Raw genomic sequence first — 17,618 nt, forward strand, 5'->3', positions numbered from 1 at the left:
GATGGTTGGCATAACCATTTGCACTTGAGGTTTCTTTCTGTGTGATCACTTGATGTTTATTCTCTTCCTGCAGGTAATTAGCCAGGAGTGTGTGGTGGCCTCTGTATAAAGCAGCTCTTGAGTCTATGCTGGGATTTGTGTAGGCTGCTCCTTTGCCATAGGAAAGGTGAGTAGGATTATTTCCATGTGTTGCTGTAAGGCTTTCTAGCTTAAATGCTTCCATAAGTGGCGTGATATTTAAACAAGCCTGTGTCTGCCAGTTCTTTCTGAATTTGAGAATAGTGATTTTGCCTGATCTTTTATATAACTGAACTGTAGTTTATGGTCCCCAGATGATCTTGGATCATTGTATGAATCTTTTTGTTTGTTTGTTATATTTTAGTTTTTTATTGCTTTTGGACAAGAGTACCCAACTAAGAACATGTGTGAACAGATGAATTTACTGTATTGTTGGGTCTTGTTATTTTTATTGGGTTGTAATTTGGTTTTGTAAATTATGTCATCTGTTCCTGTGTATAATACAGTCAATTAATCTGAATAATGAGATATCTGTAGAGATAGCTTTTTATGGGGCTATGTTTTATATAGTTGTTCATGCTGTAGACATGCTGCAATGGTTAATCATATCTATGGGATGCTGGAGAAGGATTACTTTGGCTTGAGGTGGAAATGGTATCTCACTCCTTTCTGTTGTAAACCTGGGATCTTTAAGGGTGTGGTTTAGCATTGTATATGATGTGACATGACAGTGGAATCCTAACAATAGTTGATTTCTTTGCTTAATGTGCAACTGACTGTGAGTGGAAAAAGTGGAACATGCAGGCAATTTTGTCTCAGATGTTCCATGTCATACACAAAATTCAGGCCTCCTTTGCATGAAATCACAGAAGACTTTATTTTGTATTTACCAACTGTCTATTCTGTGTCAGAAAATACCTCCTGATATTGTGTAAAAAAATCTGTCAGTCCTAAAATGCATTTTAGTCTTGAGCTGTACCAGCAGTCAGAAGGTAGAACAGGGGAGGTGTTGTGTGATGTCCTTGTGTGGTGTAAACTGTCTTCTGTGGGAGTAAAGGAGAACTAAGCTGCTGTTAGAGTTGAGATCAAATTACTGAGGCTGTTAATGAATTCAGATTTTCTATATACTTTTTAAAAGCCTGGTAAAAATGAATGCTGCTTCCAAAAACCCAGAATACACGGGCCTGACCCATCCTACTGAGCTAATTCAGGGTTACAGTGGGCCTGAATTTGAGACACTTGGAGACTTGGAATGTGATTGAAGCAGCTCCAACTGATTTGAGATGATGTGAGCTCCTATAAGCATGTTTCATGGAAATCTAGTCTGAAGTTGTGTGTGCACAAGTCAGACTTTCGTCTCCCACTGTCCATATTTTTGAGAGCACTAAGTCTTTGAGTATGCAGCAGTCTTTCTAGTGCAGAGAGTTGTATTTTTTTTTCTACCACCCTCCCTCCCCTCCACCCTGGTTCTGTGCATTGTTATCTACTCTGTGACACCTCAGATCAGAGTGATCAGGTGTGGTTTTCAGAGTTGCAGTGCTGTGTTAGATGGACCTTTCAGGCATCGCATGATTGCTAGATCATCTTCGGTCACATTGCAGAAGCCTGGGTGAGTGGTCAAAATCCATCTCCCATTGAAGACAATTCAGGGTGCTGTTACTTAGTCAACAGGAGCAGAGAAGGGTGCTGTTTGACCTTATGAATATGTAGCTAGTTGTGCCTTGCATCCCAGAGTATCTGTGTTGTGGCACTTGAGTGTGGAGGAATGAGAGAGGAGGTGATCTAGGGAAGAATCTAGCAGAGATTGGCATAACTAGCAGGATGATATAGGCATGTGAGGAAATAAGTTATACAGTACATGATTATGGTGACCTGTCTTTTGAGGAAGGCTAATAAGGTGCTGTGTGTTGCCATTTCCAATTGTGTGGCCCTCCTCCCCAGTTGCCCTGGCTGAGGATCACAACTACTGTCTGTGCCCTTGTTTCCTTGGAGCCAGTGTGGGTCTAGACAGCGATTCTAAGCTTGAGCTCCATGTTTCACCTCTGCAAGTTTACCAGTGGGTGGGGTTTGCTTCTCTGGTTGGGAGCTGCTACTGAATGAGGCTATGCTTAAGCCCTTGGGGGGAATCTGTAGGCTGGAACAGTTATACAAATCTGCTATCAATTGGTTAAGTGGGCTAGTTGCACCAAGCTGGGTGGAGGATGGTGCTTTTCCTTCCACATGAGTGGGAAGGAATTCAAAGCCAGGAGACTTCAAAAGTAGGAACATACTCAGCAGACACTTATTTCTTTGATTGTTTTGATTCTGATAGTTGTCTACTCCTTGCTGCTGTATTAACTACTTGTAATGCATTATCTATAGGATGTTTGATGTATCTGTCTCATGTGTTTGTCCAGATGCATCATTATTAGATGCCGGACCATTTGTCTTCTGTGCTAAGCTGCAACCGAAATGGCTAAGTACAGGCTTGTTCTCTTAAGACATGGGGAAGGAGCCTGGAACAAGGAGAATCGCTTCTGCAGCTGGGTGGACCAGAAGCTGAGCAGCGATGGGATAAAGGAAGCTCAAAACTGTGGCAAACAACTTAAAGAGCTGGGCTTTGAGTTTGACCTCGTCTTCACCTCTGTACTCAGCCGCTCCATCCAGACTGCGTGGCTTATCCTGGAAGAGATGGGCCAAGAGTGGGTCCCCATTCAGAGTTCCTGGCGACTGAATGAACGTCACTATGGTGCACTGATTGGTCTCAACAGAGCAGAAATGGCTCTGAATCATGGGGAGGAGCAAGTGAAAATATGGAGGAGAAGCTATGATGTTACTCCACCTCCCATAACTGAATCTCATCCTTACTACGAAGAAATATACAATGATCGCCGGTATAAATGCAGTGATGTCTCTCAGGATAATCTACCAAAGGCTGAAAGTCTAAAAGATGTGCTTGATAGACTCCTTCCCTATTGGAATGAAAAGATAGTGCCAGAACTGAGAAGTGGCAAAATGATCCTTATCTCTGCTCATGGTAACAGCAGCAGGGCACTGCTGAAGCATGTCGAAGGTAAGGGTCTTCCTTTTAGCCTTGTCCGCTGCTCTTTACTCAATTGCTTACTGCTTTACATCTTATTCTGTAGCATATATTACTTATCTGGGCAGTGTAACACTTAATGTCTGTGGTCTCCAAGGAGAAAGTAAGAAGTTGGCCTATAGGAACAGGAACCAAATTGGGGTGTGCAGAAGGGGAAGAGAATTAGGTAGGTAGGTAAGAGAAGAGCCAGGTGCTTTCCCTTTGTTTCTTGCTGCTCATTTTAAAATACTTTATTCCAATGAACTTTGGTCTAAACAGACACAAACTCTGAATAGCTCTCACTATTTCTGGATTTATTCAGCTGCTTTGTCAGAACGGTTGAAGTCATAATCTGTTCATTAAACAAGCATTGTCATAACACAGCAGAATAAAGTCTTGGGATGTGGAAGACATTCTCAACTGTTACTGTGGTAGGTTGCTTCTGAGTCTTCATTCTTGATAATTCCTTACTTAAAGCTGCCATGACAGGGAATTCTGCAGAGACTAGGAACTTGCTAAAGCTTATGCAAATATTGTATTATTTGCCAATATAGAAAATGTGTACTGAGAAACAGCTAAGTTGGTAGCTTAGCATAAAGTTGCTTATTTATTTGAGACTTGAAAAGAATGCGATTTATCTTTGAGTCATTGCTAGATTCTTTCCCCTCTGCCTCTTCTTTAATGGCATGTCTTCTAGTTTAGGTCGTCCTGAACTGGAAGATGGTCTGCATTAATTTATTTGTCTGTGGGTAGAGAAGAATTCAGTGATCATACTTGTATGAATGCAACCTATGAGAGGTGTAGTTGCAGGTATGCACAGATGGGATTGCATCCACTCAATTTTTTAGTTAATAAAACTCTCTGGTGTGTGCCTCTGCAGCTTTGACTCTGAGCACTTTTTGCATGTAGGCATGCTGGAACAGTCAGGATAGCTGATGCTTTAGGTGGAGTTAAAAGCCCAGGGAGTAAGCATGTACAAGTGACTTCTGTAGCTACAGGGGCTCTGAATTCTACGGTACAGATCACTGCTTGGAGGAAGGAGAAAGGCAGCTTCATCTGGTTCCACTGTGGCCAGGGTTGTTGTTTACACTGTGTGAAATGTTATAGAATTACAAAGGAAAAAGGGGCAGGGAGATTTGCAACCATGGTGTTTCCCTTGACCTCCTCAAAGAGCTGAACCAGTTCCATGAGACCATGCTGGTCAAGCAAGCCCTTTGGGGGTGAATTGCTGCAAGCTGACAACAGCTTCAGCAGAAACCTTGGTCCACTTTCTGCACAGGCGTGTGTGAAGGCTAGAGCTGACAGCATGAGTGACTGGTAAAGGTTGCTTTAAAGTTACTATGGCTGGGTTCCTTGCTGCATTGAGATTGGAAAGAGTGGTATTAGTCCTGGCAAGTGCAAAGCTTTTATCTGGGACAGTCTGCTAGGTATAACTCTTCAAGAGCTGTGTACATTCAAGCAAAGTAAAATAGAGTTGTCTCCTTGTTTGTTTTACATTATACATTGTGCCTCCCAGCAAATGGTTACACAGGGAAATGTGAGGAATCCTTTGCAGAGGATCTAATTTTGTTGATTGAGAACCGTCCATCAGCTCCCACGTAAGAGCAGTTGCCAGATACAGGGCTCTTCTGCCCTTTTTACAGTGGGGGTCTGGGTTGCTGCAGAGCTGGTCTGAAGGATGGCATGAGCAGAGCTTTAGGACCCCTGATTTTTTTTATTTTTTTTTTTTTTCCAGAACTCCAGCCTGTATCTAGCTAAATCTAAGAGGTTCCTTGTCTGCATTGCTGACTGTCTCTCCATTTTTCTCCCGAAAGGTTGCGAGCTGCTCTGGAACATTGTTGGAGCTTGACTTGAGTCAACACTGCTTAAAGTTTCTCAGTCTACTGTATTTAGAGCACCCGCTATGAGCTGGTCTTTGTTAGTGTGGATTCTTTTTGACAAACCTAGTGTGTCATGCACTTGAGTGGAAGTTTCTGGGCCCCTCTATCTTAGCTGGAGCCATGTTTTTTCGCCATTTAGAAAACGGGGCTCCAAATGCCCTACACGACTGCTTGGATGTCTTAGTCGTAGTGATAATTTAATCCTGGAAACTGTAACTCAGAAGCTTTAAATGGCAGTAAATATGAATATGTTTTAATTCAGTTTGATCTGATGAAGCAATTCTAATTCTTTTAGTATGAAACTTAGTGTCTTTTCAGAAAGACCTCAGAGTATCCTTCAAGTTACCATTTCAGGGAGGTATTTTTTTGAAACAGGCCTGCAGTTCTCTGAATCTGAATTTTTTTCCTTATGAGTAATTGGTAAAGAGCTTGAAATGTGGATCTGCATTATACTTGCACACAAATCAGAGAGAGTGTGTCAGGATAACAAAGCTTTGATTGTGGGTTTGGATTTTTTTTCTCAGTCCTCAGAGTGGACCTCATTAAGGTATATGAAATGTCTGTAGTATCTCCCATGGTTTGCATGTGAAAACAGTATATAACAGAAACTGCACTGTACTCGTGTGTACCCTTGGAGATCAGAAACAGCAGCTTCTCAGAGAACTTGTTTTTCTGTCTTGTGGGCTGAGTGACATTTCTTCAAGAGGGTGCTGCTGAAGACCTCTGTGCTATAAGCTGCTGGTGTCCAGTGGGGATGCTGGGCTGTGTTCCTTCTAGGTAATCCCTATTAATTTGATAAATGCAACCCAGGACAAGTGTGGCTGTTTGTACAATCCTGTCAAAGATACAGTGTTGACACCAAATTTTTAAGTCTCTGTAACTGAGCTTATCCAGACCTTTCAGAGCCCTTATCCTTTGCATCATCTTCAGGTCATGTATGTGATGATACTAGGAATCATTGGCACAACTAAAAACTGGCAGAGCAAGAGGACAGTTTTCGTTATATATTGTTAGGGTTGTGAAGGCTCTTTGAAAGTAACATTCTTTTTAAATTCAGGCAGCAGTCTTGTGCTTGCTGCTGGAAGTCTCTTGTTGTAAATGTTTTGTCATGTGACATCTGTTGGTATGGATTGTGCCCTGTAACTTGGGTCTCTAGACTTTCTTTCCTGGTATAGCATCTCTGGTACATTGAAAAAGCAAAGGCAAAAAAGTTAATGAGGAGGGTATCTAAAGTAAGCATAGCAGACTGGTTTGATAAATTTTATTTTGGATGCTGAAATGTCATATTGATTATGAAAGCATCAGTTGCTAAAATCTGCTAAATAAGCATTGTAGAGGCACAGGTTCTGTTTACAGGTGATTTTAGCAATTCATTGAAGGAGGAATAGTTTTATCTAGTAACTAGAACTTCAGCTTGAGATCCTCTTAGCAGTGTCCCATCATGAAGACAACATTAGTGTAATAGTTGTGACCAGCTTTCCCTCTTGCTGTTGAAGAACTACATGGAGACCAAGTCTAATGGACTGATTTACCAGGCAAGTGGCACAAGGATTGATGGGCTGTCCCAACTTCCCTCCTGGCCATTTAACCCTGAGGACTGGTGTAAAGTACCTCAAGACAAGGTCTTGTGGAAGGTCTGATTCTAGAATTTCCTCCCTGTTGAAAAGTTGCCATCTCTTGGATATGGTGTGGTGATCACTGAGTCTTGTCACATGCAGGGTAAAAAATGGAGGGGAGGAGTTATCTGGTCTCCTGAAGAAAGATGCAGATGTCGCACCCACTTAGCTTGTGTGGTTGTGGTGACAGAGCTGGGACAGAGCTCTGGACCTGGGCTTGCAGGCAGAATGTGGTGACTGGGAAAGCCTGATGTTTGTCTTGCCAGTTGGTGAAAAGGGAGAGCAGTGCCCTCCAGGATTTTACTGTTTTCCATTACTGTGATTGTGATACTTGTGCAGTTACAGTATTTCTGTAGTTTACATGCTGGAGCTACACACTGTGAGTCCTGGTGTGGATTGTGTGATGAAGCCTACCTAGTAAGATTTTACTGATTTTGCTGCTTGACCTTCTTAAGGATATACTACTTATATGACTATGGTGTCTGAGGGCAGTTAGAAACCACATTAAGATCAAACAGCTCAAAGCTGCTGAAATGAGATAGTCTTGCGCACCCTGTTATTCATCCCTGTCTTTGCTCTGTGTTTTTGCTGCTTATTTCTTGTGAGCTTGTTGGGCCTCTTTGCAAGTTAACTTTGCCTGTAAACTGGCAAGGAGTGAGTAGTTTTCTGTCATTCTGCTGTTTTGAATCAGCACAGGGAAGAGGATGACAAGTGTCTGATAGTGCAAAAGGGCTGGAACAGATTGTCCAGGAGCTGCAGCTGGTACAGGAGCATTTCACACATGGCATGTTAGTGACTGGTTCCCACAAACTTGGACTTGAGAGACTACCAGTAGTGCTACAGCCAGTGATGGAAGCATTTTCCCAGAGCTCTGTCTAATGACAGTTTGTGTGCTGACAGGCTTCAGGGTTGCATGATTAGAGAACTCTGTCGTGGTGTTGCCTTGAGCTCCTGGTGGTGGTAGTACAGCTTGGGTCTCTACTCAAGCCTTCTGGGACTTTCTCACCTAATGACATAGCTAACAGCTAGTGCTGGTAGTAGCAAATCTCATGCCTCCTTCAGCCTATTTAATCTTAGACTGCTTGAGAAATTTAAGGCAGGCTGGATTTTCCTACTGCATGGCAATATGATCGATCCATGGTTTGTTTTCCTATGCAGTCTCATATTGGGATGGCCTCAGTAACGACCACAGTCAAAGTCAAACCACAATCAGAAACTGTTTAGGTAGTGATACTGTGTTGGGTCTGGCTGAGATGGAGTTACATAGCAACCTTTATAGTGCTGTGCTTTGTAGTGGTAGCCAGAAGGGTGTTGGTAACACCAGCGTTTTGACTACTGCTGAGCAGTGCTCCTACAGCATCAAGGCTGCCCCTCCAACATTTCCCCACTATCTTGGCAGACATAAGGGTGAAAAAAAATGTAAATAATATGCTGCAGCCATGGTTGTAGCCTACTAATCTTCTTTCTTTTCCTAAAATCTGTACAGTAAGCTAATATTCTATAAAGGTTAATCGCCAGATTCTTAACACTGTGCCCACTTTTCTCCCCTACTGAAGCTAGGTCCTCTGTCAGCCTGTAGGGAGGGCAGAATCTGGCCCTGAATATTTAACTTAGGCTAAAGCTTCAGTGTATGAAAACATAAGCTTCTGGGAAGGATGCTGTGACCTGATTTGGATCTCAGTTACAAAACACCAGTTCTAGAACATGCCCATTGTGGCTGAACTTATGCATATGATATTGTGTGTTTTGTAGGATGAATCATCTGGCCTCAAGTGTAGTTGACGTGCGGGGGAGGAGGGGTGTAGCTATTCTCAGTAGCTGTTGTGCTTTTTAGGTTGCTCTGACCACAAGAATAGAAGGAAGGAACTTGGTAAGAACAGGTGAGAGGGAAGGAGAAGCTGAGACAGCCCTTGTTGAAGTTGGCTGTAGGTGCTCAAAATCGAGCTCAAAGGGATTTGCTTCTGTAGGACTTCCCAGGGTGCAAGTCTTTCAAAGCACTTCATGGGCTACTGGGTAAAGGTGAATTCTTAAACTTGTAAAGGGACATTACTGGTCTCAGGTTGATCACCCAGTTCAGTTAAATGAGGCAGAAGTAAGCCGGAAAAGAACACTGAATGGGATTTTGAAAGATCTTTTTTTGTAATAAGTGCTGTATCAAATTCTTACAATGTTTGTGTACCGAACTGCTTTCTGCTATACAGCTACTATTAAGGAACAGTGTTTAACAGGTGTTCAGGAGAGAGGACATGGAAAATGTCCACTTGAGGAATGTAGTTTCCCAGTCAGCGTTCTGTCTGCAGTCCTGAGGAGGATGTCCTGAGGACTTCAGTAATGTCTGTGGGTTCTCATGGCTGGAAGTAGGTAGGACACTAGTTTTAAACCTACTCAGGGAAAGCCTAGTTCCAGGAACACAGTGCCCTTCTGCAGTGCTGAGACCTAGCCTTTAGTATTTTATTGATGGAAGAGTGTTGCTGTTTCAGTGGTCTTATTTCCCATTGCACCTTGTAGTCAGTAGCTGAGTCCTTGCCCTGATTTCACCCTTCTTTCCTTTGAGATAGAACAGGGTTGTGACACAGGCCTGCTCAGATAACGTGTAAGAAAAGGTCACTTGGCTATAGTTACAGCACATGAAGTAACTGGATAGCAGTTAGCTTGTGCTTGCAATGGCTGGAGTGTAGCATGCGATCTCTTTACTGTCCTCCTAGTCTGCTGGGTGGGGAGGTTTCTGTGTGCATTTTGTCTGCAACTGAGTAGCTATGTGACAAGCCTGGTCAGCTTCTTGCTTCACAAAGAACAGAAATACTATACAAATACAGTAACAGCGCTGAAATAAAGCAACAGGACACTATTGTTTCTTTAGGATTTTCATCTGACTTCAACTTGCATTTCTAGCCTTCTGGCTCTGAGGCAGCATTTCCATGTGAGGAAAAATCCTGAGGAGAAAGCCAACATCCCTGCTGCAGCTTGTTTATCCTCTGCTGCACTGTTTTACTTTGCAAATCAATACTAGTTGACATTGGTGTGGTCACCTTGTAAAAACAGTAAAATGCATTTCTGAATCCATGTAGCTACTGCTAGTTTTCTTTAATCTGTCTTTAGAGGAAACCTTTAAATATCCTGGCTCCTGACCACATTATGTGGTTTGCCTAAATTGTCCTGCGTGACCTCATCTGCTTTGTGTATAACGGAATAGTTTAGTCTGGGAGATTGAATTTGAGAGCTAGGTGGAACATTTCCTAGGGCTGGATTCTATGTGGATACGTGGTAACATCTATGTTATTCTGATATGTTTAAGAATCCTTGAAAGAAAAGCTCAGGCAGGATGGCTGCTTGTTTTGCAAACCAAAATCCTTCAGAACAGTGTGTGTGCCTGCTAAATGGACTTAGTATTTTTCCCATTGATTTCTGTATGGTTTTAAAATCTTGGATACTCCTTGAGCACTGTTCTGTAGGTCTAGGATTCTGCTGCCTACAACAGGTGAATTACTTATCCCTTGTATACTGGAGTTGCTTAAACTGACAGAATATGACTTTTTAAATGAACTGATGGCTCAATATGTAACAAGCTTTAAGCTTCTTCCAAGGGGTTGTCTGTTTCTCTTGCTTCATGCCCTGCTGAAATACAGGGCAAATCTGCAGCTGAACAGAGTACTTAACCTGATCAGCCTCAACATGGCTTCACCAAAGGGAAGTTGTGCTTGACCAACCTCATTGACTTTTATGAGGACATAACAAGATGGATGGATGATGGCAGAGCAGTGGATGTGGTCCACCTTGACTTGAGTAAGGCATTTGACACAGTCTCCCACAGCATCCTCACAGCTAAACTGAGGGAGAGCAGTCTGGATGACTGGGTAGTGAGGTGGACTACGAACTGGGGGAAGGGAAGAAGCCAGAGAGTCATAGTCAATGGGGCGGAGTCTATTTGGAGGTCTGTATCTAGTGGAGTGCCTCAAGGGTCAGTACTGGGGCCTATATTATTCAATATATTCATCAATTATTTGGATGAGGGAATAGAGTGTACTATCTGCAAGTTTGCTGACGACATGAAGCTGGGAGGAGTGGCTGATAGGCCAGAAGGCTGTGCTGCCATCCAGCAGGACCTGGACAGGCTGGAGAGTTGGGCAGGGAAAAACTTAATGAAATATAACAAGGACAAGTGTAGAGTCTTACATCTGGGCAGGATCAAACCCAGGTTCCAGTGTAAGTTGGGGAATGATCCATTTGAGAGCAGTGTAGGGGAAAGGGACCTGGGGGTCCTGGTGGACAGCAGGATGACCATGAGCCAGCACTGTGCCCTTGTGGCCAGGAAGGCCAGTGGCATCCTGGGGTGTATTACAAGGGGGTGGTCAGCAGGTCGAGAGAGGTTCTCCTTCCCTTCTACTCTGCCCTGCTGAGACCACATCTGGAATTTTGTGTCCAGTTCTGGGCCCCTCAGTTCAGGAAGGACAGGGAACTGCTGGAGAGAGTCCAGTGCAGGGCAACAAAGATGATTAAGGGAGTGGAGCATCTCCCTTATGAGGAAACGCTGAGGGAGCTGGGTCTCTTGAGCTTCAGGAAGAGGAGACTGAGGGGTGACCTCATTAATGTTTATAAGCATGTAAAGGGTGAGTGTCATGAGGATGGAGCCAGTTTCTTCTCGGTGACAACCAATGATATGACAAGGGGTAATGGGTACAAACTGGAACACAAAAGGTTCCACTCTAAATTTGAGAAGAAACTTCTTCACAGTGAGGGTAACAGAGCACTGGAACAGGCTGCCCAGGGAGGTTGTGGAGTCTCCTACTCTGGAGGCATTCAAGACCTGCCTGGCTGCCTTCCTGTGTAACCTCATCTAGGTGTTCCTGCTCCTGCAGGGGGATTGGACTAGGTGATCTTTTGAGGTCCCTTCCAATCCCTAAGACTGGTGATTCGGTGATTATTTTTTTTTTCCGACCTGTTGCCATCCCACTGTTGCTGAGGGGCTTGACTTTGGGGTTTCCTGTTAGTATGTTGGCTCTGCTTTTTTTCTTAATGTGAAAATCACTGGTAAATTTGCACCCATATGTTCTGAGAACCATCTGTTTTGTCAGCTGCTCAAGAGGATGTTTTCTTCATGCACCTTGATCTACTTTATATGGTGTCATTTTTTTAAAGCTTGATTTGTGTGCATTTTCCAAGGATGAATTACTTGAAGTTGTCCTGCTTTACAACAGCAGGCTGCTGTTGTGACCTCAGTGCTTCTAAAAAGGGGAGGAAAAAAAATTGACATTTTGAGTGAAACTAGGTTTCTTTTGTCTGAAAGTTTTTGAGGAGAAATGTCTTTGCAGTCATTGCTGCTTAATGAAACTATTTAGACCTTGTGTGGTAACTTTACTAAGAGGTTTGGTTTCAAAATTCACTTGTATGCTTTAGAGACTTGTGTTTGATGTAAAAACAATCAGCCATTTCATAGAGATTAGGGCCTCAGAATATTTTATTTAAGCACAACTGGGTAAAATTTTCTTCCCAGGTACACATTATTTTAGGGAAGTAGAAGTATACAGAAAAACACTCTAAGTTGTGTAAGTTGACTTTCTCCCTTTTCTTCTCCTCTCCCTTATTTGAAAGTGGAAATGAATACCCTGTATCAAGTAATTCTGAGAACGATGGTATAAGCAAGATCCTATAAACCTGCTTTTGAGGTCAGATGTGGGCAAACAGTGATCCTTACACTAGAAGAATTAAATATTGATTTATTTAAGACAGCTTGTCTGAGAAACTTTGCATAGAAAATTTAAGAGGAAAAAAATAACCTTGATATCTTGCCTTCTTGAAAAGGTTGTTTCATGTTGGAATAGCACATGTGGACTCTAATACTTTTTTTCATGGTGCATAAGTTAGGAAGATATGAAGGAGACCCTATTGTCCTCAATAGAGTATTAATGGAGAGGTGTAGTCTCCAGGGCAATCTATTCCTGTTTATTTCACATGTGTAGACTGAAGAAACTGTCTTCATCTTGATGGGAATTCCCTTCTTTAACTGTGTTCCTGAAGCTCTAGCCAAACTGTGGTCTAGCTGGGAACTGACCCTTGGTAGTTGGTGGTGTTGATGGAGGCTGGAACACATCCTTAACTGTTTTAAGGCTAGATAATGTCAGAAATAAGGCTGAGCTAGACAGACAATTGGGAAGCTGTTCACTCTATGTAACTCTGTTTTTCTTCTTTTCTTTGGCAGGCATCTCTGATGAGGACATCATCAATGTTACTCTTCCCACTGGTGTGCCCATACTTCTTGAACTTGATGAGAATCTGCACCCTCTGGGTCCTCACCAGTTTTTGGGTGATCAAGAAGCTATCCAAGCTGCCATCAAAAAAGTGGAAGATCAAGGGAAAGTAAAATCTTCTGAGAAGTGAAATCCCACTGACATAGCTGTTTTCTAAGTGTGGTAATAAGTGATGAATTACGTATGACTGCTAGGTTGCACTGTGTGAAAGTCTCAATTTCAAGCACAATTGGAAGGAACAGTTGTCGAGTCTCAGGTTGGTAGATTAATGCTCTGCCTTTCAAAAGCTGGAATTTAGATCTCAGCATGAGAGTATGGATACTGAGAAAAAATAGAGATCATTTAGGTAATTAAAACTTGCAGGGAAGTCTGCCCCAGATCTAGGATTGAGGGTGGCTCAGTACAGAAATAAAGGAATATGTTACTGGTGTCTACCAATAGTCAGTCCTAATATGTTAAGGGAAAAAGCACCAGCTTACTGGACTAATTAAATTCAGGTTGTTATAGGCACTAAAACTTTCTCCCTGATAAAATGGTACCAGGTAAGTTATCCAGTATGATTCTTCTATGTCAATGGCCATGATACCTTGTTCTGGATGGAGTTCCATTGGTCTTTCAGAACACTTTATGTATAACTCTTTGCCTTTGTAATTTTGAGCTTTTCAAGGCCAATTCATGGCCCAGAGGGGAATTTTGCAGTGATATTCAGACTGTTGTAGTTACCATAGTTGTCTTTTGTTACACTATATTACACTGTTTAAGGAATCTAGAAGTAGTTCCTTTTCTTCCACTGTCTTTGCAAAGCCTAGCATGACTGCTTTTTGCTGGCTTGCAATAATAGGATTTAACTGAGACTTTAATCCACAAACTAAGCACAAAGGTTTCATGTTCAGTGTTTAAATTATCACTATTAGTGAGTGACCTGAATAGCTTTGAAACACTTAAGGAACGTGTAGTAGATGTTTGATCATCTGTTACTCAAGTTAGAGTAATTCCTGGTTACCTCAGTAAAACTGGATATGGGAAAAATCCCCCTCTAAGCTTTCCTGAGTTGCAAAGATCTCTTGATAAATATATTCCACAGCAATATCACTGTGGCATTCTCTGTATCAGTTTCTCTGGAGCACTAGAAGAGATGCATAAGGCATGTAGGAAGTGTTACTGGATGCAGCTCATGCAGCCATCATGCTGGTAGGGAGGATATTCTGCCTGTTCTCCTGTAAAACTCTCCTCACAGTCATAGCTTGATTCCTGATTAATGTGGCCTTGCTGTTGTTTGGCACTAAATTTGAACAGTTCACACTGGCTGGGTGTAGTGTAGCATGTATGATGTTTTGATTCTTTATGTACACAAGCATCAGGGTAATTCCATTTGTGAAGATTTGATTAAACCTTACTTGCAAATATGAAACTGTTACTTAAATTTAGATGTGACCTAGTGTCAACACCGAAGTGTGTGGATTCTGACCACAGTTACCAACATGGGTGGCACTTGTGTATGTAGTGTTAGAGCTGAATGTGTTCTCAGCGTGGTCCACCTTCAAATATCCAGAGAAGTTGATGATAATTCCCTTGGTATGATAGACTCATAGAATCATTTGGGTAGGAAGACACCTTCAAGATCATAGAGTCCAACCATTAACCTAACAGTCACTAAACCATGTCCCTAAGAATCTATGAATCTTTTAACCCCTCCAGGGATGGTGACTCAACCACTTCCCTGGGCAGCCTGTTCCAACGCCTGACAGCCCTTTCCTTGAAGCAGTTTTTCCTAATATCCAATCTAAACCTCTTCTGGCACAACCTGAGGCCATTTCCTCTTGTCCTATCACTTGCTACTTGGGAACAGAGACCAACACCCTCCATGCTACAACCTCCTTTCAGATTGTTGTAGACAGCAGTAAGGTCTCCCCTCAGCCTCCTTTTCTCCAGGCTAAATAGCCCCGGTTCCCTCAGCTGTTCCATACCTCTCACCAGCTTTGTTGCTCTTCTCTGAACTCTTTCTAGCACCTCAATGTCTTTCTTGTATTGAGGGGCCCAAAACTGAACACAATGTTTGAGGTGCAGCCTCAACAGCACTGAGTATGGGGGGGATGATCACTTCCCTATTCATGTTGGCCACAGTGTTTCTGATACAAGCCAAGGTGCTGTTGGCTTTTTGCCCCCACTAGGCAAAATATATAGAAGTATTAACTTTTGAAATCCTAGAGTAGCTGCTGCTTTTCAGAGAGCAGCTCTGTAACTCACTTCAAAACTGTGAAAGGTTGTGTGTTTTTTTTTGTGGTTTGTTTTGTTTTTTTTTTTTTTTTTTTTTTTTTTTGGAGAGCAGTGTGACTTTGTGGTGTGTCTTTGACAGTCTCCCTGTTGTATGGAGGCAGGCTTTCCAGATCTGATCCTGGCTTGCATTAGTGTAGCACATATTCCATAAAAGACTTGCTAGATGGTAGTTTCTTTGTGAATGATGCTTGGGCTTCTCTTCGGTTTTGTTTTTGTAGCCCTTGCAATAGGAACAGAGTTACACATTTCTCTTTGAAACCTACCAGCTTTGTTTACTCTCACTTTTTACAAGCAAGGATATTTTGGTGGTTTTTGTCTGAAATACTATTAACACCTTCCCAGCTACTCTATTTGATACTGACTTATTCCTTTTTGAGTTTTTAGTTTTCTGTGTGTAGAGTAACTCAATTTTAGTTGATACCTTAAAGTCGTTGTTATGGAGTTAGACTGATCAGCAAATGTTCACTGGTCAATGCCCTGAGGAAGGCCACTGGCAATCAAGAGATCAGATTCTTACCCAAACATTCAATAAGGTGTGAAGTTTCAGTCTCACCGAAAGTTACTGTGGACTTCTTAACAAGGCAAGCAGAGCCACCTGTTGTCAGTGGGAACTACACGCATCCAGATGTGTGGGCATACAGGCTGTGGCTGTCAGTGTCCATATTCCTTTGACATTGCGGTGTTGCAATGTAGAACTTCTTCAGAACTTGAAATGCAGCTGGAATATACTTGGAAACAAACCTTGAACGGTGAGATATGGTCTCTCCTCAGATTTAATGATCTGTTCTGGGGATGGAGTGGGGAGTGGAGAGGTGAAGTAGTGAAATGTAGAGAGCATTAATATTTCTTTTTGCAGCTCAATGGATGAAACTGACTGAAAACAGCCATTCAAGTGTCCTGGACAGTAAGAAAAACTGTGTGTTTTCAGATGGCACTGTTTCTACAGTGCTGCTTGAGACATGAATAGCAACAGTGCCCTGGGAAGTTTGACTTAATTTGCTTTGCTTGTGACTCAAAAGTGATGACAGGATTTTACATGCCCATCTGGCAGCAATGCTATCTTGCAAAAGTATCAAATGGAACCAACTGGGGATTTTATTGTTCTCTTTAAGATTATTTTAACACCTTGAAATGCTTGCTTCTGAATAGCTTTCAAATTAAATTCCTGATTCATAAAACATTTATGTTTAAGAACAGAAACCAGCTTCCATTAAGTGGCATAAGCAAGCCTGATCTTCAGGCATAGCTACATCAGGGAGAGAAATGAGAATCTTGCTGGTGGTTTTAGAGATCAGTAGTTGGAAAACATTTTCCCCAAGTTTGATTTAGTATGCCTCAAAGTCCTGTAAGGTAACCAGTGTTTCTACAGTTGATATTGTGGATGTGGTTGATTTGGTTTGTTTATGCATTTTTAACTTGTTCAGTAGCAGCAATAGCTGTAGAATACTTTTGAAAACCTTTGTAAATATGATGGACCTGACAGGTTCTTTATAATTCAATAAACTCACCTGAAATACAATTTAACTTTGCTTCAGTCTTTCTTCCTTCTACTCCCTTCTCCTTTGTATCCCTTCCAGGGCTGACAGGCAAATAAAACTGACCTTTAAGGCACCAAGAACTCTTCAAGCAGTTGTTGATTGCATATCATGCAGTCAGTTGGGTTAAAATAGTGTTAGAGCAAACAGTGTATCATGTTTACATTTAAAGAAGTTGGGCTGGAGGTGAATATATAGCTCTTTGAAATGTGGGAGAATTTGCATAGGAACAGCATATTAAACACTTAGTTCTAGAACAATGGATCTAAACAAATGGTCACTGTTTCCCATGCTTGCTTTTCTTTTTATTAAGAAGCATTGCTTTTTGATGGTGTATTCAAAATTGTACCTTTTGGAGACAAATCCAACCCCTTAACTCTCCATTTGAGTTGTGACTCAAGTGACAAATGCAAGGACCTGGAAGCATGCTGAGGACTTTCTTTTTTTATTGACCTTCACACACAAGGCCTTGGATACTGGGATAATGAGAGGCAGTATAAAGGTCTTACAAATATTTGAACATTCAGGTAGAAATGGGGAAGACACAACTCTGTGGCTTAAAACAGAAGTGTACTGAAGAAACGGACTCTTTAAAAATTGGTCTTATGATTGTGTTGAGTGTGTGTGAGAAATAAGTAGTTCTGAGTGTTTGTGTGTTGATATTTAACATTTTACAGTTGTTGTCAGCCAATCTGAAGTTGTATTGGAATTTTAGGGTGTGTGTCTCCCTATTGTTCCCCCAGTCACCTTCTGTACTTAGCTCTGTCTTGGCTAAATTCTGCTCTAGTTATGCCCCAGATTCTTCCTGAGTCATGCCTATTGTTGCCTGTGTTGGGAAAAGAGCATCTAAAGTCTGGCTTTCTAGAGTCCTCTGTACCTTTTTGTTTAGAAAATGTTGGGAGTGCAAGAGAGTTTGCTATGGTCAGCTTTGTCTGCATACCCTGAGGAGAGACTGTCTCTGTCTGGTCACATTTTCAATGTTTACACTT

At 42.0% G+C, this 17,618-nt stretch overlaps 1 protein-coding gene across 7 annotated transcripts in view; it reads left to right on the forward strand.

Annotated features, from left to right (window-relative positions):
• BPGM (bisphosphoglycerate mutase) overlaps positions 1 to 16,613 on the forward strand; it is a 40,570-nt gene extending 23,957 nt beyond the window's left edge. For all 7 annotated transcript variants that reach the window (XM_065029900.1, XM_065029894.1, XM_065029910.1 and 4 more), the window contains 3 exons: positions 74 to 166; positions 2,415 to 3,070; positions 12,769 to 16,613. In XM_065029900.1, the coding sequence (XP_064885972.1) occupies positions 2,470 to 3,070; positions 12,769 to 12,947 (780 nt within the window). In that variant the 5' untranslated portion in view covers positions 74 to 166; positions 2,415 to 2,469 and the 3' untranslated portion in view covers positions 12,948 to 16,613. The remainder of the gene's footprint in view (positions 1 to 73; positions 167 to 2,414; positions 3,071 to 12,768) is intronic.
• Positions 16,614 to 17,618: the final 1,005 nt, after the last annotated feature.

The sequence above is a fragment of the Columba livia genome, chromosome 1, assembly GCF_036013475.1.
Source record: "Columba livia isolate bColLiv1 breed racing homer chromosome 1, bColLiv1.pat.W.v2, whole genome shotgun sequence".
In the NCBI taxonomy this organism is placed as follows: Eukaryota; Metazoa; Chordata; class Aves; order Columbiformes; family Columbidae; genus Columba; species Columba livia.